The sequence below is a fragment of the Chlorocebus sabaeus genome, chromosome 20, assembly GCF_047675955.1.
Source record: "Chlorocebus sabaeus isolate Y175 chromosome 20, mChlSab1.0.hap1, whole genome shotgun sequence".
NCBI lineage: Eukaryota > Metazoa > Chordata > Mammalia > Primates > Cercopithecidae > Chlorocebus > Chlorocebus sabaeus.
In genome coordinates this window covers 119,456,381-119,480,329 of record NC_132923.1, presented here as the reverse complement: position 1 = coordinate 119,480,329, position 23,949 = coordinate 119,456,381, and the positions used below count along the sequence as shown (strand labels likewise).

At 53.4% G+C, this 23,949-nt stretch overlaps 1 protein-coding gene across 7 annotated transcripts in view; it reads left to right on the top strand.

The window, feature by feature from the left end:
• ARHGEF10L (Rho guanine nucleotide exchange factor 10 like) overlaps window positions 1-23,949 on the top strand; it is a 180,143-nt gene that overhangs the window by 62,855 nt on the left and 93,339 nt on the right. For all 7 annotated transcript variants that reach the window (XM_073007778.1, XM_073007780.1, XM_038010375.2 and 4 more), the window contains exons 3-6: window positions 5,185-5,370; window positions 6,168-6,201; window positions 19,693-19,784; window positions 21,052-21,135. In XM_073007778.1, the coding sequence (XP_072863879.1) occupies window positions 5,185-5,370; window positions 6,168-6,201; window positions 19,693-19,784; window positions 21,052-21,135 (396 nt within the window). The remainder of the gene's footprint in view (window positions 1-5,184; window positions 5,371-6,167; window positions 6,202-19,692; window positions 19,785-21,051; window positions 21,136-23,949) is intronic.

The following is a 23,949-nucleotide window of genomic DNA, read 5'->3' as shown; positions in this document are numbered from 1 at the left end:
GCTAATTTTTTGTATTTTTAGTGGAGATGGAGTTTCACCTGTTAGCCAAGATGGTCTTGATCTGCTGACCTCGTGATAGCCCACCTCGGCCTCCCAAAGTGCTGGGATTACAGGCGTGAACCATCACGCCCAGCCACTATTTGTACTGTTAAAGGGAGGAGGTGTAGGCCAGCTACAGTGGCTCATGCCTGTAATCCTAGCACTTTGGGAAACCTTGCTTGAGCTCAGGAGTTTGAGACCAGTCTGGACAACACAGTGAAGACCTGTCTCTACAAAAAAATGCAAAAAAAAAAAAAAAAAAAAAAAAAAATTAGCTGGGCATGGTGGCGCATACCTATAGTTCCAGCTACCTGGGAGGCTGAGGTGGGAGGATCACTTGAGCCCAGGAGGTCGAGGCTGCGGTGAGCCGTGATCATGCCACTGTCCTCCAGCCTGGATGACAGAGTGAGCTTCATTTAAAAAGAAAAAAAAAAAAAAAGGAGGTGTAGAAGTGACCTGAGTCCCTAGACATGGCTGGGGGCAGGGTTGCCTGAGGCTGGGCCTGGCCTGTGAGTTGGAGAGGATTGCCCTTCTCACCCAGCAGCAGGGACTGGGCTATGACAAGGCTGAAATCATAATAATAACAGTGATAATGGTGGTAATAATATGACAATGATGATATAACAATGGTGGTAATGATAAGCAGAATCATCATCGTAAGAATAGCTAACATTTGGTGAGCACACACCCTGCACCAGGTGCTTTATTTATGTTCATTCATTCCATCCTCCCAACAACCCTGTGAGGTAGTTGCTATTATTGTCCTCATTTTACAGATCAGGAAACTGGGAGGGGGTCAAATAACCCGACACTCATCCAGCTGGTACCTGGGTGAGCTGGAGTCTGAGCTGAACTCTGGTGGTCTGACTCTAAAACCTTAGTCACTGCAGTGACACCATCCACTTATAAAGGGAGACCCCCACCCCCACTCCCTGCCCAGCAGATTCATTCGGGCAAGGACCGGGGGGCACTGAGAGACTAAGAAAGCCCTGTATAAGTCAGGATGAGCCTGTATCTGGTACCCCCAAAATAGTGGGTGGGGACTTTGTGGTCATTTATTCCAGAATTTAAACAAAACTTTTTGAGACAAGATTTTGCTCTGTTACCCAGGCTGGAGTACAATGGTGTGATCATGGCTCACTGCAGCCTTGAACTCCTACTTCAGCCTCTGGAGTAGCTGAGACTGTAGGCACACGCCACCATACCCAGCTGATTTAAAAATTATTTAAACATTTTTACTTTTGTTTATTTTTTTGAGACAGAGTCTCACTTTGTCACCCGGGCTGGGGTGCAGTGGCACAATCATGGCTCGCTGCAGCCTTGAACTCCTGGGTTCAAGCGATCCCCCCACCTCAGCCTCCCAAGTAGCTGGGACTACAGGTGTATGCCACCACACCCGGCTAATTGCCTCATTTTTAGTAGAGACAAGGTCTCACCATGTTACCTGGGCTGGTTACAAGCTTTTGAACTGAAGCCATCCTCCCGCCCCAGGCACCCAAACCCAAAGTGCTGGGATTACAGGTGTGAGCCACAGCACCCAGCCTATGTTTTAAACTTTGAAAATTGCCACCCATAGACATGACAACAGAGGGGTGTGTGTGTGTGTGTGTGTTTCGTAAACGCTTATCATGTGCCTACTATATGTTGGACATTGCACTAGATGCTGAGGATGCAATAGCAAACAAAACAGACAAAAATACCTGCCCTCATGAAGCTTATATTTGAATAGAGGAGAGAGACATCAACATAAATAGCATATAGCATCATATGCTGACAACAGCCATAGAGAAAGGTAAAGTAGGCAGGACAAACTGGGAGTCTCAGCAGGTCTCTGCGGCAGCGTGCAGTAGAGATGCCACAGCATGCAGAGAGATGATGTGCAGTAAAGACCTGAAAGAGAGGAGAGCAGGAGAAGATACTCGCGGGAAGAACGTGCTAGGCCCTGGGGCTGCAAGTGCAAAGGTCCTGAGGCAGGACTGCCTGGCACATTTGTGGTACAGGAAGGAGATCAATGTGACTGGAGTGGAGGGAGCAAGGGATGAGCAGAAGATTCTTTGTACATATGTACGTGTGCGTGTACATACACACCCACACACCCACATACACCCACACACACCTATACACACCTACACACCCCCACACACACACCCCCACCCCCCACCCCCCCACACACCCACATACACCGACACCCCCACACCCCCACACCACACATCCACACCCCCCCCACACCCACACACACACACACATACACCCACACACACCTACACACCCCTACCCACCCCCACACACACCCCCACACACACTGACACCCCCACACACCCACACCACACACCCGCCCCCACACACACCCACACACTCACACACACCCATATGCCCACACACATACCCCTACACACCCTCCCACACACCCACACACCCACACACATGCCCCCACACACCCCCCACACACCCACACCACACACCCACACCCCCCACACACCCACACACTCATGCACACCCATACGCCCACACACACCCCCACATACCCCCCACACCCCCCATACACCCACACACACCCACACACACACCCCTACTCAATGTGTATATGTAACTGAAACAGAAGTGACAAAACCAATATCGAAATTATACCAAGGTGAATTCATTAATATCACAATACATTATTTTTTAAAACATTTGAAATAATTCAATACCAAATGTATTTTATTTGGTATTATAATATCAAAAAGAACACCCCATATGATTTTACTAATATTAGAATACAGTGTTTAGAAACATCTGAAACAAGCAATCCAAACACCTAATGAAATCCTGATTGGGAATCCCCTAATTGAACTTACGAACTACCAGGGGTTGGGAACTGCATCTGAAAACCACAGATCCAGCTCCCACCCAAGCCCTTTATGTCAGCGCAAGGCAGAATGTCTGAGGGCTTAGTAGAAGGGTGTGGAGGGTGAATGGAGCTGGGTTCCAATCCATCCCATCCTCTTAGCTGCTGACTGTGGGCACATTGCTTTGCCTCTGTCTCTTGGGTCTTGGGTAAATGGAGGTGATCCTGAAGCTGGATGAGGAAACTGCCCGGGGCACAGCTCAGGCTCTCTCAGGTCTTGTTTCTTGACACCTGGGGAAGGAGTTGGCTCTACAGGCCGCATCGCTGCCCAGAGTCCACCCCTGCTGACCTGGTCGCCAGGAGGAGCAGCTGTGTCTCCTCCTCCGTGACCTCAGAGGAAGTTGGGTACTTCTCACTCGGGGTAGGGAGGGCATGCTCTGGGCTTCCATTGCACTTGAGCAGCTGTAGAAGAGGTTTCCTACATCCGCCCCCAAAATATTATGCTTTGGGAACCTCCAGGTCATTGTAGGGGAGTGACTGGATTTTTCTAGTCCAAGAGACTGTTGGAATCAGATATGTCCATCTGTCCATCTGTTCATCTGCTGGCCCATCTGTCCATCTCTCTGTTCCAGCCACCTCCTCACCCATCACTCATCCATCCGTCTAATGTTTATTGAGCATTTGCTAGGGCGGGGTCCGCAGACCCAGGGACTAGAAAATCCTGTTTGTCCTCAAGGATCTGAGGCTGGGAGGGGAACAGTAATTGCAACAGCTGTTATTGTCATAGTCCTTACATATACAGGCACTGTGCTGAGGGCTATACCTACCCCAGTGGTTCTGATAATGGTGATTTTGCCCTCCAGGGGGACATAGGGCAATGTCTGGAGACATTTTTGGTTGTCACAGCTGGAGGGTCCCCCTGGCCTGTAGGGTGTAGAAGGTAGGGATGCTGCTAATCGTCCTACAGGGCACAAGACAGCGCCCCTCCCCACCTGCAAAAAGAATTATCCAGTCCCAAATGTCAGTGGTACCAAGGCTGAGAAATCCTAAGCTGCACCTCAGTGGATGTTCATGTCAGCGTTATGGGGAAAGTGCTGTTTCTATTCTCCAGTTTGCAGAGGAAACCAAGATTCAGAGAGGCAAAGTGACTTGCTCGGAACCACACAGCTAGCAGGGAGCTCAGACACGGCCATGTGAGCACAGAGCTCATGCCTAAGCTGTGTGGCATGTGCTACGAGAGGACTGCTGAGGGCGGTCAGCTTGGCAGATGTTTAAAAACAGAACCAAACTGCCTGTTGGTTTTGCAGAGGGTCTGCATAAGGTAGGGGATGGAGTTACTGAACTCCTGAGGTTCCGTTCAGCCCAGAGTTTAGGAAGGAAGTCTTCTAGGAAGAGGACTGGGGAAGCTCCATGTGGTGAAATGGCTGGAAATGGCTTCTTGTGCCCTCTAGGGTAGAGAATTCATCCCTTAACTCATTTAACAAAAGCGGCTGAGCTCCTGGTCTAGGTCAGTCCAGGACCCACAGTAGAGGGGACAGACGGGCGAGATGTCTGCTCTCAGGGATCCGAGCTTGGTGGGGAGCACAAACAAGGGGCGGGGGCAGAGAAGGAGAGGCCACGCCTCCTATAGTAGGGTAGGCGGGGAGGGTCTCTCTGCTTGAGTTGAGCTTTAGTGGGTGAGGAGGACAGGAGTTCATAGTCATGAAGGGGGTCCCCCAGGAGGGGAAAAGCAGGGGATGAGGCCTAGCGAGCTGACCTCCATGCTGGGAGTTCGATGCTTTCTCCTGCCCCAGCCAGTCTGTGCCCTAGTACCTGCAAGCAGGCTGCCTCCAAGCCCAGGCATTCCTAGGCAGCTGTGTTTCATGCTGCTGCACATACCAAATAAAGTGCAGTGGGAAGGATGCACCTGTCTGTGCTCGTTTGCACACACAAAACACACAGACAAATCAACACAGAAACATACGATAAGCTTGTGCTCATGCATACACACACATTTAAAAAGACCCCTTGCTCACGAAACAGGGAGACAGGAAATAAGAAGAGGAAAGATATACACTGAAGTACTGAGGTGCACAGGCTCGCCCCGGGAGCACACTCCCCTCCCTCAACTGCCACTTGCTGAGAGACCTAACCCAACCGCCTCCCCTCAGCCTTACCAGCACTGTAGGGCCATGTGGCTTGAGTTTGATGGCTGTCATTCCCTGGCTCAGACCTGAAGTGCTCACCCAGTTCCAGCCCATGCCCATCTACCCCAGCCATCTCTCCATTGACCAAACTTCGGAGATCCTGCAGCCTGGCCAACTCCTCCTCTCTTCCAGGAGATCAGCTGGTTCCAGGAGCCCCAGGCCCCTCCTCCGAGGCGGAGGATGACCCAGGAGAGGCCTTTGAGTTTGACGACAGTGATGATGAAGAGGACACCAGCGCAGCCCTGGGAGTCCCTAGCCTTGCTCCTGAGAGGGACACAGACCCCCCGCTGATCCACTTTGACTCCATTCCTGTCACTGGTAAGATGTTTCTGGGAACTTCCGGTCCTGGGGCTACAGGGAGCATAGAGAACTAGTGGAAGCTCCAGGCTCTCAGGGATGCCTGGTGGCCCCTCTGCTGTCCCCAGAAAGCAGGAAGGGAAAAGCCAGTGGGAAGAAGCTGCAGTCTATGACTTCCCTTGGGAATTTGAAATTCCTAGCATTCCTGCAACATCTGGTGCACTTTGGCACATTGTAAATGGAAGTGGTTGGCCTGAGTTTTGCTTTGGAGACAGTTGCTGCCCAGAGCTCGTGTCTCTGAAGTCCTCCCTGCAGCTTCTCCTAAAGAATCCACACCAGCCAGAAGAGCAGCCTCCCAGAGGTCCCCTCTCCTGTCTGCCTTGGGGAGCTGGCAACCCTGGGGGGCAGGGGGGCCCTGCTAAGCTGGTGTTAAATGGCAGCTTCTGGGCTCTTAGAGTCTGTTATCCGAGAGAGAATCTGGGGACCCGACCAGCTGGAACTTCCTGTAGGCTTGGGGACAGCGGGCTCCTGGAGCAGCTGGGGGTGGAGGGCAGGCCCAGAACAGGCGGGGCGGCTGCCACGAGTTCTGGCTGGAGTTGGGAAGTGGGCCATGGGGTGGGTGGGGGTGTTGCAGGCCAGGTAGGGGAGCTGATGACTGAGCCAGGGCTGGGGGAGGGAGGCGGGGCTCAGCAGGCACCCAGGCTGGCCAGGCCCTGTCTGCGGCGCCCCTGGGGAGGCTGGGAAAGGGGCGGGGAAGGCCTGAGTGCTTGGGGCCAGCCTCTGGCCTGACAGGCTCTCTGTTTGCTCCTCTTTTGCAGACCCAGACCCAGCGGCTGCTCCACCCAGCACAGAGTAAGTGAACCTGGCTCCTTTGCTTTGGCGGTTGGAAACGGGGAGACACCGGGCAGGGGGTGGGGATGGGGTGGAGCTGAGGCCCAGAGGACCCGACTGGTCTTTAGCTAAGGAGGAAAGCATTTCATTGAGGCCCTGTGCCCTGGGGGAAGAGGTCAATTCCAGAAACTCATGGTCCTTTTTCCTTTACTTTGCCCACAAGCCTCTGAAACAGCAGGAGGCAGGCCTGGTTCCAAACCCTGCCTCTGTCCCTTGCTAGCTGTGTAGCCTTGGAGGAGTCACAGAAACTCTCCAGGTGTCAGTCTGTTCGCTGGTGAAAGGGAAACAATGAGAGCACCCCCTCTGTTGGGTTCGTCTTGAAGAAGCGAACAGCTGTGTGGTGCTCAGTGTGTGTTTGAGTGTGTGAGTGTGTATGTGTGTGTGTGTAGTCGGGGGGTATTGGGGGTGTTTGAGGGTGGGGGGATGCAGCCCATTGTAATTATTTTTGCAGTTACCATTTGTCTTGCTAATATTCCCAATCCTATATCAGTTGCTGTCAGGGACCCTGCCCTCGGTGCCTGCGAGCCTGTCAGAGGCAGTGTAGCCTAGTGGTTAGGAGCCTGGATGTTGGGGTGAGGGCCTGCGTCTTGTCTGTGGCCCCCACACTGGCCATAGGTCCTTTTGTCAGTCAAGTCCCCCTTTGGTTTTCTCATCTGTAAAAATGGGCCATTGGGTAAGATGCTCAGCCTCGTGGTAGGTGCCTAATCAAGGCATTTGCTTTTTATCGCAGTTCTTCTTCGTCTTCTGCAAGTCACGTCTGGGTTGGAAGGGTAATTGGGCAACTGGGGGTGGTGGGAGCTGAGGCCTCTCAGGACCGGGTGCTTAGAGCCTCCTTGCCTAAGCAGTGGAGGGGTCTAGGCTCCAAATGAATGGCCCAAGCATCTGGAACCCCGAGTTTAAATCCTGACTACCCTGGTGAGGGGAGGCATGTTTGAGCCCTGCTTTGTCTTCCTGGGGTGCCCCAAACTGAGCAAGAGGGGCTAATTCTCAGGCAGGTGTCACCCAGCGGGAGGTTTCAGAGATGCAGGTTGCAGGCCCAGGCCCCTGGAGGAGAAGTCCTTTATGTGCTCATTTGCTGTCCAGAGTGGGTGGACTCCGGGAGGGTTTCTGCTGAGCTTGCTGCTGTGTAATTAAGGTCAGAATTAGGGGCCAGCCTCTCCTCCCTGATTAGGGACCTGAAACGAATCAGCAGCCATTCGTCCTGCACCTGGGCTGGGAAGGGCCGTGGTGGCTGCAATCTTCGAAGGATTTAAATCTCCAGGGTGGGCCAGGGGTGAGGTTGCGAGAAACTCAGTCTGGTGGGAGATGTGGATGCGTCAGAGTGGGACAGAGATGGATGCCCAGGGAGCTGGGACACTGACTGGAGGGGAGTAAGGGTGGGGCCATCAGGGAAGACTTCTGGGCCAGGTCCTAGCTCAGCAAGTGAGTAGAAATTCTCCATTCAGGATGGCAGAGGGGCACGGGGAGTGCCCACGGAGGAAGCCCCTGAGCAGAGGCACAGGGTTGGCACACAGGGTGGTCAGCACACTCGCTTCCTTCAAGCTACCCTCCTGGAGACCCCAGGAGGTAGGTGATGTGCCCAGGGTTCCATGTACATAAGTACATGCTCATTCAGAACAGAGGCCAAGGCCCCTCTGACACGGAGGCCAGGCGCTTGGCCACCGTGCTTCCGTGCCTCCAGGAGCTCATGCCCTGTTCCCTGATGAGAGGGTGTGGCTGGCTTCATAGGAATGATCTGATTGTGTGTCCATTTTTTGAGGTAAGATTTTTGCCCACTCAGAGATGATCTCTGAGCTCTTGGGAGAGTGGCGTCTAAGCAGTTGGTGGAATGTTCCATAGGTCCCTCGTGGGGAGCCTTGTGCGGCAGTGCCCGGTGCTTGATTCCTGGTGAGGTCCCTTCCCTTGACATGAGAGCAGAGCAAAGAGAGCCTCCTCTTCGCTCCACCAGCATGGAGATCTTGTGAGGGAAGAGGGGTGTGCTGGTCTCTTCACCAGCAGTTACCTCTATGGCGACAGGGACTTTTTGGTTTTTTGGAGGGGGATGTTTTGTTTGCTGCCGAACCTCATGGCTTAGCACAGTGGCAGGCACGGGCTGAGTACCAAAGATGTCCTTGTTGAATGAATGATGGACAGAAGGACAAGAGGGTCTGTGTCTCCATGGAAGCAAGGAGAAAACTAACAGCATGTCAGGCCGGGTGAAGTGGCTTACGCCTGTAATCCCAGCACTTTGGGAGGTCAAGGTGGGTGGACCACTGAGGTCAGGAGTTCAAGACCCAGCCTGAACAACATGGCGAAACCCCATCTCTACTAAAAATACAAAAATTAGCCGGGCCTGGTGGTGGGTGCCTGTTATTCCAGCTACTAGGGAGGCTGAGGCAGCAGAATCGCTTGAACCTGCGAGGTGGAGGTTGCAGTGAGGCGAGATTGTACCATTTCACTCCAGCCTGTGTGACAAAGTGAGATTCTGTCTCAAAAAGAAACAAAACCTATCAAAAAATACCAGTCCACCCCCCAACCTCCAAACAAATGGCATGTCAATAGGGTTTCTATTGGATTCTGATTCTGGCACCTGCAGGGGCCAAGACTGAGGTCGGGGAAGGGAAGCAGGAGTGGTTGTGTGGCCCAGGGCCACATAGCTAGAGTCACCTGACCTCACTGGTGTTGATGGTACTGTGCTGAGCCACAGGCCGTGCTAAGTGCTCTGTGTACATCATCTCTTTTTGCTGTTGTTTGAGACAGGGTCTCACTCTGTTGCCCAGGCTGGAGTGCAGTGGTGTGATCACAGCGCACTGCAGCCTCGACCTTCCAGGCTTGAGTGATGCTCCTACCTTAGCCTCCCGAGAAGCTGGGATTACAGGCATGTGCCACCACGCCTGGCTAATTTTTTTTTTTTTTTTTTTCTGAGACAGTTTTGCTCTTGTTGCCCAGGCTCGAGTGCAGTGGCGCCATCTCGGCTCACTGCAGCCTTTACCTCCTGGGTTCAAGCGATTCTCCTGCCTCAGCCTCCTGAGTAGCTGGGATGACAGGCGTGCACCACCATGCCAAACTAATTTTTTGTATTTTTAGTAGAGACGGGGTTTCATCATGTTGGCCAGGCTGGTCTCGAGCTCCTGACCTCAGGTGATCCACCTACCTTGGCCTCCCAAAGTGCAGGGATTATAGGTGTGAGCCACCATGCCCAGGCTAATTTTCATATTTTTTTGTAGAGATGGAAGTCTCACTCTGTTGCCCAGGCTGGTCTTGAACTCCTGGGCTCAAGCAATCCTCCCGCCTTGGTCTCCCAAAGTGCTGGAATTACAGACATGAACCACTGCATCTGGCCCATATTATCTTATTACTTGTACCCCTAGGAGCCCTAGAAGACAGGGACTATTGAATATGTCCATTTCGCAGATGAGCAGCTGAGGCTTGGCGAACTGAAGTAATTTACCCAAATCTCATGGAGCTAGTAAATGGCAGGGCTGGGACTAGGCCTGTCTGCCCTCAAAGCTGTCTACTGAGGCCTGCAGGGTTTGCTTCTCCTGGTGGATTCTGAAACACGTGCACTCATGTCCACCCTGAGCTCTCGCTGGGGGAGTTGTGTTGAAAGAGTAGCCCTGAGTACCCAGCAGTGCCCGGGAAACGTGAGCGCCGCAGATCGCTGGCTTCCTGTGTTTTTCCTGGACTCAGGCCTGCACCCCTCGCCTCTGAGTGCAATAGCCCCATGGACTCCGGCCTCCTCTGGAGTTGTTTGCTTTTCCTGTTTAGTTTTGCCTTTATTCCCCTGTGACCTCCACACTTTTCTGTGGGTCAACGTTTTGGCTCCTGGCCCTGGTCGCGGGGATTCTCATGGGCTCCCTAAAGGTACCTGGCCTACCCCTTCCTGGGCTTTTCTGGATAAGATGGATGTACTGCCTATTGGCCAGTGTCTGCCACTGGGGCCTGGAGCCAGGGGAAGAGATGGGGCAACCGGATTCTGGGAGAGGACAGGGAGACCCATCCTCCCTGGAGGTATCAGGGACTGAGAGGATCAGGCCAAGAGGAGACCAGGCTCAACAAAGCAGTGTTGGCACAGGATGGAAACAGGGCACTGGTGGCCTGTGCCTTCTGAGACTGCTGGGTGTGGGGGACATAGGGGCTCCTGGGAAGGGCAGGTCAGCAAGGCCGGAGGAAATCTTCAAGATTTTCCAGATTGCTGCAGACCTAGTCTGGAGTTGCTTGGAATCCTGGAATTCTCCTTACATGCGCTGTTTCCCAAATCCAGAGCATTTGAGCCTCCTGTGTCCTGTCCCACAGGGTCCATGTGGGACGTGAGGCCTGGCAGATACCGGCTTTCTGCCCATGGAGTCCCTCATGGGAGGGCTGTGGGGACCAGGTCCTTCTTTCCATTAAAAATCTTTCTCTGAAGGTCCCTTGCCAAATCCTAAATTGGAAAAGCTGGTTTTTGTGTTTTCTTTCCTTCTTTTCCTCCTCCGAGCGTGGAAACAAGGGCTCCCAGTTTCCAATCAGAGCCAGGACCTTTGGATCCCAGGTTCTTTGAGGACCCACACAGTCTCTTCGTTGAAAAAGGCACATGCAGGGTACCTGGTTGGCGCATCTCTTCGTGGTATAAATATGCCTTCGAGGAATCCTGTGATGTCCCTCCCTGTATCCCTGCAGCGGTAGGACTCTGCCTCACCATTTTTTATCCCGGTGCCTGGCACAGAGATGGTGCAACAATACTAACAACCTACACGTGCACGAACTTTACAGTTTACATCTTATTTTGTTTATTTTTTTATTTTATTTTATTTTTTTGAGACGAAGTCTCGCTCTGTCGCCCAGGCTGGAGTGCAGTGGCCCGATCTCCACTCACTGCAAGCTCCGCCTCCCGGGTTCACGCCGTTCTCCTGCCTCAGCCTCCCAAGTAGCTGGGACTACAGGCACCCGCCGCCGCACCCAGCTAATTTTTGTATTTTCAGTAGAGATGGGGTTTCACCGTGTTAGCCAGGATGGTCTCGATCTCCTGACCTCGTGATCCACCCGTCTCGGCCTCCCAAAGTGCTGGGATTACAGGCGTGAGCCACCGTGCCCGGCCTACATCTTATTTTGATTCTTACAACTGGGAGGCAGAATCACGGCCCTTCCACCCCTTGGAGGTTTCCCTGTCCACATCCCTATCACCTGAGAATCTGTGGCATTGTGTGGCAAAGGGACTTGGCAGATGTGATTAAGTGAGGGATTTTGAGATGGGGAGATGACCCTGGGTTATCCGTGGGCCCAGTGTCACCACAAGGGTTGTGACAAGAGGGAGGCAGGAGGGCCAGAGTCAGAGAGAGGTGGGAAGATGCCACGCTGGTGGTCTTGGAAATGGAGGACGGGATTGTGACCAAGGAATGCAGGTGGCTTCTCGAGGCTGGAAAAGATGGGGGATGGCTTCTCCCCTGGAGCCGCCCCACTGAAACCTTGCTTTTAAATCTGCGAACCCATTGATGGCCTGCTGACCTCCACACCTGTGAGAATAGATTCGTGTTGTAGGTCACTAAGTTCATGGTCACCTGTTACAGCAGCCATAGGAAACGAACACGACAGCCCCGGAAGAGGAAATTATCGTGGGCGCCATTTTGCAGACCCGGGAGAGGGCGTCACTTGTCTGTGGGGCTGAGCTGGCAGGCGTGGTGCTTGGGCTCAAAGCCTCAGGCCAGGGGCTCTTTTTGCTCTTCCTCTATGGCCCTCTCTGTGCATCTAGGATGGTGCTCTGCTGACTGGCTGGGATTCCGCTGCCCTTCCCTTGCGTCTTCCTGTCCTTCCACCTAGCACCTCTTTACTGAGTGACTGCGATGGGGGCCGACGTGCTCTGCCAGCCGTGTTATTTTTACGTGCCTGTGTGTGTTTGGCTCTAGGGCCAGATCATAATGGCCTGGATGTACCCAGCACTTCTTACATGCTGGGCTCTGAGAGCTTTCCCTCCCCAGTGCCATTCATCCTTGCAACACTCTCACAGGACAGGCGCTGATATAATCTGCATTCTAGAGATGTGGGAACTGGCACAGAGAGGACATGACATCAGCCCAAGATCACAGAGAAAGATGGGCAGAGCCAGAGATAACCCCAGCTGGCTTCCAGAACCTGTGGTCTAACCCCTCTGGTGCTACCGTCTCCCACACAGAGCTGGTTTGGATCCTGCCTGCCCTACACGTTAGCTGCATGACCCAGGATGTGCTCTTTGGCTTCTCTGCCTAACCCTCAGTTTCTTTTCTTTTCTTTTCTTTCTTTTTTTTTTTTTTTTTGAGATGGGGTCTCTGTCGCCCAGACTGGAGTGCAGTGGCATGATCTCAGCTCACTCTAACCTCTGCTTTGCCCTCTGGGTTAAAGCGATTCTCCTGCCTCGGCATTCCGAGTGGCTGGGATTACAGGCACCCACCACCGTGCCCAGCTAATTTTTTTTTTTTTTTTGAATTTTTAGTAGAAACAGGGTTTCACCATGGACAGGCTGGTTCAAACTCCTGACTTCAAGTGATCTGCCTGCCTTGGCTTCCCAAAGTGCTATGATTACAGGCATGAGTCACCGCACCCAGCCCCCTCAGTTTCTAATCTCTGTAAAGTGGGGTGATAAGACTCATCGGATGGCACTGTTGGTGGGGATGAAATGAGATGTGAGAGATTAGGTGCTTACTTGGTGAGCTGCCCACTGTCACTGTCCCCAAAGGGTGCAGATCTGTCTGGGGCAGACTCCAGGCACAAGGGACCCCTCCCTGCCAATGCATTGCTTAGCATTACTTGAGATGCTCATCAGTCCATCTCTTCCCCACCTCCCTCTCTCTCTTCCTTTTAAAAAAAATACATCTTTGTTGTAGAAAAATTAGAAAGTACGGAAAATGATAGACTAAAAGCAACTTTTAATCCTACCATGGTGTGTTTCTGTCCAGCATCTTTGCTAGGCATGTATACAAGTATGCAAAACTTTTTTAATAAAACTGTGGTTTTATTGCACATGCTGTCTCGTGGCTCATGTTGCCTTTTTTTTTTTTTTTTTTTTTTTTTAAAGCTAATTACATATCATGAGCATTTCCCCAGGGGAACTTGTATTGTTCTGCAACAACCCCTATGGCTCTTGATGCATTCTTGCCGGGGGTGCAGGGCCTCTCCATGTCTGACTGAGCCTTGGGGCCCCTGAGATGTCAGGGAGGGAGGTGCATATGCCACAGGGCAGGAGGCCAGAGGCCGGGCTTTGGCCCAGCATGCGTGTGGGGGGCCAGCTGTACAGAGATGTTTCCCCAGAAGCCTCGAAGCTCACTCCCTGCTGAGGTCTGTGATATGATGCCACCTGAGGGCCGCTCCGAGACTTCCCCTGGGGGGCTTCTCACTGCTCTCGGCTCATCCAGTAAGGGGATCTGTGACCATGTGTGGGGTGGCACAGGACAGACACACTGGGTCCTGGAAGCCCTCTGTGCGCAGCATGGGGGGCCACAGAGGGAAGAGGGAACACATGTAGGTGAGGGACCCCGTGCCTGGAGGAAGGGTGGAGGGAAGGAGAGGGCAGGGAAGCAGCGCACACGAGGCAGTACCACATGCCAGCCTCTGTGCTGGGAGATTTACATGCCTTCTTTATTTACTCCATACCAGAACCCTGTGAGGGAGGTAGCATTGCCTAATTTTACAGATATGGAAACTGAGGCATAGAGAAATGCTAAGTGCTTTATCTGCATCATCTCACTGAATCCTCACAGCTGGAAGTAGGACTGATACTTCACCCTGGTCCACATTCAGTAACTTGTCCCGGTGCACACAGCCAAGTGGCCGAACCACAGTCTTATCCCAGGTCATGGCCCCGGAGTGTTTGCTTCTTCCCCCGTCACGCCTAGGAGCCCTGGTTCTCAACCCTGGCTGCATGCTGGAGCCCACAGGGAGCTTACCCCTGAGCAACAGTCAGAGTCTCTGGGGCAGGGGCCCTGGCACCCACATCTTCTAGGGGCGCCGTGCTGACTCTAGTGGGCAGCCAAGCCAGATGCCCTCTAAGGTCCTCAGCTTTGACATGCTGTACAATCCGGTAAAGTGGCCAGGGCCGAAAGAGACCCGGCAGGAGGCTGAACCTGGGCTGCATGTTATTCCCTTTCCTTCGTGTCTCTTGATCTCTTGATCGGGCCATCATGCTGTGGGGGAGTTTCCGAGGTGGGCGGTGACACTGTGTGGGGCTGTCCTACGCAGACTCTCCTGTCCTGTCCCTCCCTGTGCTGCCGCTCGGGTTTTCCTTGAGGCCTTATAAGGCAAATGTCATTCCAGTCCTTTCTAGTCCCATCCCCAAAGGTGAAATTCTTTCCTTTCTCATATTTGTTATGCCTTGTCCTGGCAAGGGCCCCAGAATGCCTGTGCGTGCGAACCCCGCTGGCCAGGAATCCTTACTTGTTCTGGTGTTGGGGGTCTCCTCCCCGACCACTCACATGGGACAGCCTCTGGGAAGGGACCCTTGGAGGTTCACTGAGAAACTAGGGCCTGTACCAGCCCCTGCCGGGGTGGCGGGTGCCATTCTCTGGAGTGGGGCTTCTTATCTTTAAAATAGGCTGGGGGCCTGGTGTGGTAGCTCACACCTGTAATCCCAGTACTTTGGGAGTACTAGGCGGATCCGAGGCAGGTGGGTCACCTGAGGTCAGGAGTTCAAGACCAGCCTGGCCAACATGATGAAACCCTGTCTCAACTAAAAATACAAAAATGTAGATGGGCATGGTGGCACACGGGGACCTACACTTCCCTGCCCTGCTGCTCTTTGGAGAGAGAAGAGGTGGGGCACAAAGGTGCTTGGAGCTCTGTGGACCAGAAACACGCCTGGTGGCCTTCTGGTGGACTTGAACTCCTCTGCCAGCAATGTAGGTTGCTGCTTGGGGGTGCTGGGAGGGGTCCTTTCCTCTCTCCCTTGCCTCTGCATCTGTCTGCCTTTTCCTCCCCATCTGGCGCTCCTCTCCATGGATTCAGCTTCTTTCCTTTGCATTCAGGTTGCTGGCCTTACTCTCATTTGCAAGCTGAGAGGCATTAGGAGAGCGGGAAGCTCAGATAAGGGTGAGATAATTGCCTCTTATTGGTTTTTATGGCTCTTTCATGACCCGGAGGCCCCTGAAGGAGTGTTTGTTCACTGGGAGAATTAGACACTGCAGCCCTGTTTGGCTTCCACGGACAGCGGCTGGGAGAGGCTGCTCCGGGTGGTTACAGGGTGGGTCTGGGGCCTTGGCAGGCAGCAGGGAGGGTCACAGATACAGGAGGCACCCCCAGCCTTATTTCTTGCTGTGCCTTCCTTACATGCGTGTCTTGAACTGGAACTTTGCTCGTGTCCCTGCTCCCCCAACTTTATTCCTCTTCCCCTGCCTGGGAAGCCCTTTCCCCATCTCATTGGCCCCAGGAATACCTGCTCCAGTCTAGGGGGGCAGTGGAGGTGGTTCTGAGAGCAAGTCTTTGCAGGCAGATCTCCGGGGTTCAAACTGCCGCTGTGCCACTTGCTGGCCAGGTGACTTGGGCAGTGGAGGTGGGCATGAAGTGACCTCCCTATGCTGTGCGGACCCCCATTCCCCAGACCAGGACACCAGAGCCAGTACCTGGGCCGGTCGCTCACTGGGTTTTGATAAGGTGCAGCCAGGAGGACTGGGATTACAGGCATGTACCACCACGCCTGGCTAATTTTTGTATTTTTGGTAGAGACAGGGTTTCACCATATTGTCCAGGCTGGTCTCAAACTCCTGTCCTCAAGTGATCCACCCACCTTAACCTTTAACTTTCCAGAGTTCTGGGATTACAGGCGTGATCCACCATGTCATGCCTAAGAGAAACTTATTTCTCACCGTTCTCAAGGCTGGGAGGTCCAAGTTGAGGGCGCCAGCAGATCAGTGTCTGATGAGAGCTCGTTTCCTGATCATAGATGGCGCCCTTCTCACTGTGTCCTTACATGGTGGAAAGGGCAGAGGAGCTCTCTAGAGCCTCTTCTATATGGGCAGTAATCCCACCCATGGGGGCTCTGCTCTTAAGACCTAATCACCTCTCCAAAGGCCCCACCGCCTGATACTACCACCTTGGGGGTGAGGATTTGAACACATGGACTTTTTTTTGTCAGGGGAACACAGACATTCACACCACAGCAGTTGGAGACTTGAACTTATGCCTCTGAGTGTGCTGAGAGCTACTGCTCTCTTTCTTTTTATAAAGTGGTGGCTAAATAGGCAAGAGTTGAGGTGACCGTATGCCACAGCAAGCCCGTGATGTAGGCGAATGTCTACATGCAGGTCCTCTACTTCCAGGCGGTCTGGTTGAAACAATAGAAGCTTTGCAGGTAGACATAGTCTAAGATCCCAGCTCCCACTCATTAGCTGAGTGATTTTTGGGTAAGTAATTGAACCTTTGTGAGGCTGTTTCCCCACTGTGAATGGGGGTAACAACACCTGCCTCCGGTGTGTTCCTGCGAAATTAAATGTGCAGGCCGGGCTTGTTGGCTCACTCCCAGCACTGTGGGAGGCCAAGGTGGGCAGATGACCTGAGGTCAGGAGTTTGAGACCAGCCTGGCTAACATGGCAAAACCCTGTCTCTATTAAAATACAAAAATTAGCTGGGCGTAGTGGCGCATGCCTGTAGTCCCAGCTACTCGGGGCTGAGATGGGAGAATTGCTTAAATCGAGGAGGTAGAGGTTGCAGTGAGCTGAGATCGTGCCACTGCACTCCAGTCTGAGTGACCAGTGAGACTGTCAAAAAAAAAAAAAAAAAAAAAAAAAAACAACCGTGCAATTACATGTAAAGCAGAGCAAGCAGTGCATAGCGGATGCTTTGTAACGGTCACTGTTTGTCATGGTCACATATCAGAGCAAAGAGGACCTGTGGCCGGGAGACTGTCCAGCCAAACTCTTCCAAGCTCATGTCTGTTCCAGCTGGAACAGTTTGGTTCCATCTGAATAATTCTGAGCAACTGATGCGGCGCCTTCAGGATGTTTCTGTGTTGAGGAGGTGGTGACTCAGCGAAGCAGCTGTAGAAATCGGGGTTCAGGTGGCTCCCATCAGCCCATCACCCACCTTCCTGGTCCAGAGCAGCCCTGTCCTCTCTTGGCCTTTACTTCCTGTCACTGGTGAAAAGTGTTTCCCCAGGACTGAATGTGCTGCCTTCTTTGCCCTAGGGTGACACTGCTGACTTCTGGCCGTGAGCTGACACTTGCTCCTCTAATAGGACAGGTGACTTAGACCTGCACCACCCAGTCCAGTGGCCACTAGTCATGTGTAGCTATTTAAAATTAAATTACTTGAAATCAAATAGAATTAAAAATTAAGTTCCTTAGTCCCACTAGCCACATGTCAGTTGTTTAGTAACCATGTGGCTGGCGGCTGCTGCACCGGATAGGACAGGCAGGAAAATTCTCGCCACCACCATCACTCTGTTTATTATCTGAGAGGCAGTGGAGGGTGGTATTCAGAGCTCAGCTTGGGAGCCAGGCAAGCTGGCCTCATGGTCTAGCCCTGCCACTCCCTGGCAGAGTGATCTTGGGCCGGTTCCTCTACTTGCCTGCAGAATCCAGAAGATGCCAGGATCCCATTTGGTGCTGGGAAGGTGAGGCAGAGGGCCTGGCTCACAGAAGGTGCTCAACAGCGGAGATCCCTCCTCGCAGCCTCCTCCCCTCCCTCTTCCCCTGCACTGTCCTACTCTTCATCTGCTAAGGGCTCGGGTGCCAGGAAGTTCAAGTTGATTCTTTGGCAATGACGCTGCTCTCTTCACAGTCTAAGGCCTCTGCCCTCTCAGTTGGCATAAGTGGTCTTTGATCTTTGTTTTATTTTATTTTTTTGAATCTGGACTTAAAAAAAATTCACGTTAGAATAGCTTTAGATTTTCAGAGATGTTCTGAAGATGGTACATAGCGCGTCACATAACCCTCATCCATCTTCCCTGCTATGAGCATCTCACATGGCCTTGGCACAGTTGTCAAAGCTGAGACCTACGTTGGCACATTACCATTGACTAAACAGACTTTGTGTGGATTTCGTCAGTTTTCCCACTTATGTTCATTTTTTGACCCAGGATCCAATCCAGGATCCCACATCGCACTTTACTGTCATGTCTCTGTAGCCCTCTCCGGCCCGCGGCAGTTTCTCGGTCTTTCCTTGATATCTGTGACCTTGAGACTATTGAGGAGTGATGTTCAGGCACGGCGGCTCATACCTGTAATCCCAGCACTTTGGGAGGCTGAGGTGGGTGGATCACTTGAGGTCAGGAGTTCGAGACCAGCCTGGCCAACATGGTAAACCCAGTCTCTACCAAAAGTGCAAAAATTAGCTGGGTGTGGTGGCGCGTGCCTGTAATTCCAGCTACTCGGGAGACTGAGGTGGGAGGATTGCTTGAATCCAGGAGGCAGAGGTTGCAGTGAGTCAAGATTGCACTACTGCCCTGAAGCCTGGGCGACAGAGCAAGACTCTGTCTCAAAAAAAAAAAAAAAAAAAGTCTTGAGGAGTAATGCCAGGTATTTGGTACAATGTTCCCTACTCCGGTTTTGTCTGGTGTTTTCTCCATGATTAGACTGGGGTTATGAGTTTTGGATAAAAACACCACGGAGGTGAAGTATCCATTTCATGACGTCATATCAGGACACATGGCACCTGAGTGGTGTCGCTACAGATGCTCACCTGGGTCTCTTGGTTCAGGACGTGTCTGCTGGGCTTCTCTGCTGTTTCCCATTTGCATGTCTGCTCTGTGGAAGGGACTCACTGGGCCAGCCCATCCTCAAGTGTGCGTGAAGGACTAAGCTCTACCTTCCATGTATAGTCTTTTGAAGCTTTGCAATTCCTTGTTTCTTTTTCCTTTTTTTTTTTTTTTTTTTGATGGAGTGTCGTTTTGTCACCCAGGCTGCAGCGCAGTGGCATTATCTTGGCTCACTGCAACCTCCCTCTTCTGGGTTCAAGTGATTCTTGTGCATCAGCCTCCTGAGTAGCTGGGGCTACAGGCATGCACCACCATGCCTGACCAATTTTTGTATTTTTAGTAGAGAAGGAGTTTCACCATGTTGGCCAGGCTGGTCTTGAGCTCCTGACCTCTAGTGATCCACCCGCCTGGGCCTCCCAAAGTGCTGTGATTACAAGCGTGAGCCACTGTGCCTGGCCAAGTCCTTGTTTCTTGTAAGAGGTAGGGATCCCCCAGCCTGCCCCTTCTGTTGTATGTGGGAGAGTGGAGAGATGGAGGTTCCCTTTCAGTCTGCACTGGCGAGAGATGAGACAGCCCCCTTGCGGAGAGTGCTAAGTGTTTATCGCTGTGAACACTGTTGATCTTTATGTTCTTGTGAAGTGCCAGCCCAGCCTTGTGCATGCCTTCTAAAGATGAGGACCCTGGGGGCTTGTCTGAGGCCACCTCCGCCTCGGGTCTCCCCAGTAGCCTGGCCCTCAGCCCACTTTTGCCCATCATGTCCTGCTGACCAGGTGAGGGGCTGCCAGAGGCTTCCAGGGGCCACCTCTGGACACCTCTGCAGTGCCGTCTCTTGCCCGCAGGGTGCCGGCCTGGGTGAGCAATGGGGATGCAGCGGATGCAGCCTTCTCCGGGGCCCGGCACTCCAGCTGGAAGCGGAAAAGTTCCCGTCGCAGTAAGTCTCCCCTCCGGCCCACCACCCACCCCGGGTAGCTGGCTCCGGGATACCCTAGTCTTCCCTAACCCAAGAGAGCTGATGTGGGCTCCTGTGAGCCCAGGGTTCATCCTCACTGGGGGCTGCTGTGGCCCTGGAGGACCAACCACTGCTCACAAGAGCTGAGGTCCCGGGTCAGCTGACACACCCAGTTTTTCATCTGCTCCTCAAATACTTACAAAGCTCCCACAACAAGCCAGGGTGGCTCAGTGGTGTTCATGCCCTGGGGACCAGGATGAGGTCCCTCTGTTAACAGAACCAGACACTTTGCCATGGGAAGGTGCCTGCCCAGATGAGCCCTGCAGATAGAGAAGGAGGCAGCAGGGGTGGGGGAAAGAGGGTCCCAGACAGAGGGGCCAACTTGTGCGAGGGCCTGAGGGCAGGAGGACCCCTGGCTCCTGGGAAGCAGCAAGGGCACCATCTGTGGGGTGTGGGGGAGCATTACAGGGTGAGGTGTGGCTGCAGGCTCTGCAGCTCCTCAGGGCCTCAGAGGCTGTGCTTAAGGTTCTCAAGGAAATAGGAAGCCACAGAAGGAAGGCCAGTGATGTGACTGCCTTTGCCTTTCAGTCCCCTTGCACTGGGGTGGGGGCAGTGTGGGAGACCAGGTGGGGAGGGGTGGAGCCTGCTGGGAGGCTATCATGGTCTTGTAGGACGGGAAGTCTGAGGGTGGGAGCTAGGGGCCTAGAGAGATGTGGGCAGGCCTGGGAGCTGGTGTGGGAGGAAGAGGGGGCTCTGACAGGGCTCTAGGGGCCCCAGGACCTAGGGAAGCATCACAGACCAGTGGGTCTTGTGACTTCTTCCTGGAAGGCCTGTGGGTCGAGACCGGCTCCCATCATGGGTGGGGGCTGGTTTTCCAAATCCTAGCACTGCTCAGTGATGAGGGGCTAGCCCCAGGGTCCTGGGTGACTGAGGATGCTAGGGCGAGGGCACAGGTGCCGGACTGCATCATGCTCCCTGCAGGGGCCGGGAGCAGCTGTCCATTAGCCAGATGGGCAGGCCTGTGGGCAGCAGGGAGCCAGGTGGGCGCCTTGGAGGAGGTGGGGGGTGGGGAGAAACGGGGGAGCCAGCATCCCCTGAGAGCAGCTGGCGAGGCTGAGGGCTGGACTGGGCTGGCAGAAAGGAGGGTGCTGCATGCCACCAGCTGGTGCAGTCCTGATGTCATCTGCAGCACCTCTGGCCAGGCTGCCACAGCCCGTGTTGGTGCTCTCTCTCCCCTCTTCCCTCCCAGTCGACCGGTTCACTTTCCCCGCCCTGGAAGAGGATGTGATTTATGACGACGTCCCCTGCGAGAGCCCAGATGCGCATCAGCCCGGTATGGTGTCTGCAGTGCTTTCCCCGTTTCTCTTGGGACAGGGGAGGGAGGCGGGGACCGGGGAGGGTCGTCTCCTTCTGTTTCCTTCTATCCCCACCTGGCCCTGTGCCCCTCCTTCTTGTCTTTAGAAACAACTGTAGTCATCAGGGATAATCTGGAGATGGCTGAGGGCGTGGCCAGCGGGGCTGGGCAGGGCATGGGCATCATGGGCAGGGCCATGCTCCGACTGTGGGTCCCTGGGCAGGTCATCACCTTTCCAAGCCTTGATTCCTCCCTCAGGAAAATGGGGCCATACTCCAGGCTTTCCAGGGCCATTGGGGAAGAAGACAGCCTGTTATACTCAAAGGGTGAAGCAGATAAAGCTTTGCAAAGCCCTGCGCCCTGCTCTGCGTTGAGGGCTGAGGTGGGCGGGCAGGCAGGCGGTTGTGGCCACAGAGGGAGATGGGGCGGGACGAGGGCGAGTCTTGCTGGAACTCACCTGATGGGAGAGAGGACTGTTCAATGACAATTAACAGGAAGAGCCGTCTTCCCTTGAACACGTTAGGCCAAGCATATTTTCAATCATGTAACAGCTTCAAGACTTTGATTTGGGATGTTATGTTCTTATTTTACAGACAAGGGAACGGCAGAGGCAGGGCTAGGATTTGAATGTGGGTTATTCTGACCCTAAGTGCAATGCTCTGTCCCCTACCTCAGGAGGATTTGACTGACATTTTATGACAGATGAGGCACATTTGATCCCACTGATCCCACGACCCCATGAGGTCAGCAGGGCCAGGCTTATCTATGGCTCCCGTGATAAAGAGGTTAAACCACCAGCCCCAGAGCACACAGCCAGGATTTGAACAGATGACTTCTTTTCCTACTATGCGATTCCTCCTGTTTTCAGGGGCTCTCCATCCAACGGGGAAGCACAGCCCCTGCTTTTGAGGAGCTCCGAGTCTGATGGAGAGGCTCTAACCATCCTTGAGCAGCACAAAGCGCAATGGGAGAGACACACAGACAACATGGCAAGGCCCGAGGGCCCCAGAGCCACACTCCTGACTCCTGTCTCAGGAACGGGGACAGATGGGCCAAGGATATGCTTATCCCTTTAGCAAGCCTGGGATGTGCTTGGAGCACATTTTCCTGTTTGTAGGATTCCCACTGTATTGGGAGGCAAAGGAGTCTTAGGAAAGTCCCAGAGCTGGGAGGTCTGAGCGGCTGAGGGTCCTCAGTTGTTGTTTAACCCATTTGGCCTACTTCCCACCTGAATTCAATCAAGCCACTAAGTCCCTGGCCCCAGTCTTCACGGTCCTCAGGGTCTGGGAGGATGTGGCATGTTCATGGCCTGGGTGTCACACAGCCTGTGTTTGCGCCCTAGCTCTGAGCCTGCAGATGGGGACCACAATACCCACCCCAGGATCCCCGCGTGCTGGGCTGTGGGAGGATCAAGTGTGACAAGGCTGCAAAGAGCTCAGTGCAGGGCTGGCTCTTGGAGATGCTCTTCACACAGGGCCGTTGTGGCTGTTGTTGTTAGTGTTATGCCTGCCGAGGGTCCCAGCACTGGCCTGCCTGGGGGTGATATGGGCTCAGCAGGAGCTCGGAGAGGAGGTCGTTACCCAAGGGACAGGCTGTATGCAACAGTGGGCACACGCAGCCCTGTGTTTGAATCCCGGCTCTGCCATTGATTTGGGCACAGGGCTTTGTGCCTTTGTGCCTTGGCTTCTTCATATAAAGCAGGAAAATCCCCAGCTCACAGGCCTTTGGGGAGGGTCACACAGGGTCCTGGCCAATCTCTCTGGGCCTCAGTTGACCCATCTGTAAAACTGGGGCAATAATAGTCAGTCCTAGGGTAGTAGTGTGAATTCCATGAGGTAATTGATGAGGACACTGAGCAGGAAGCATGAGGGGACCCTTATGTGGTCCCTGAAAGCTAAGGAGTTGGCCCTTGGGCGGTGCACAGGCACAAGAGTTCTGTAACTCTGTCTCCACTGGAGAGGATATTTCTATATGTGTAGATGGTGGGGACTTCAACGGAAGGTGGTGTGGAGCCCTGGCCCCACTCACTGTCTTACTGTGGCCAGCCACGTCTCTCCCATCTGTCTAACAGGAGTGATCTTTCACACCCTGCTGTCTGCACAGGGCCACTGGGAGCCGCCGTGGCACACCGAGGATGGAGGTGGTCGGGTGCGTGGCTCAGCCCTGTGGAGGCGTGGACCTGCCACGTGCTGCTGGGGTTCCTCCTCAGGGCTACCCCGAGAACTCTGCCTCTTTGGTCACTAGTCGAGGGGCCTCCACTGCAGTAATGGGACAATCAGCTTGGCTTTCTGAAGGTCACAGCTACTCCACTCTCTAAAGACATCAGTTACCATTATCTTTTGCTTAAAAATAACCTCATGTTCCCTTCTGGTTCTGGGACCCATCTCCCACTAAGCTTTGGCACATCTGTTTTGTTCTTTGGCTGACACTCTTGCCCGCAACCCCTCACACCCCAGCTTTCCTGTGGGGTGAAGCTCGGGGGCCCTGGGTCTATGGACTGACACCCAAGCTCCCCTAGAGCCACCATGAGTGACGGCCTGCTGCTCTCAGCCGAGTGCATGCTATGTGCCAGGCACTTTACCAAGAGCTCCTTGGCTGTTTTATTTACTTGATCTGTCCACTTATTATTAGCCCCATTTGGCAGAGAGGTCTCTGACGACCAAAGCTCACAGTTTTTTGGTATAGTCGTTTCTGAGCAGATTTCTTTTCTTCTTCTTCTTCTTCTTCTTCTTTTTTTTTTTTTTTGAGATGTTGTCTCTTTCTGTCACCCAGGGTGGAGTTCAGTGGCACGAT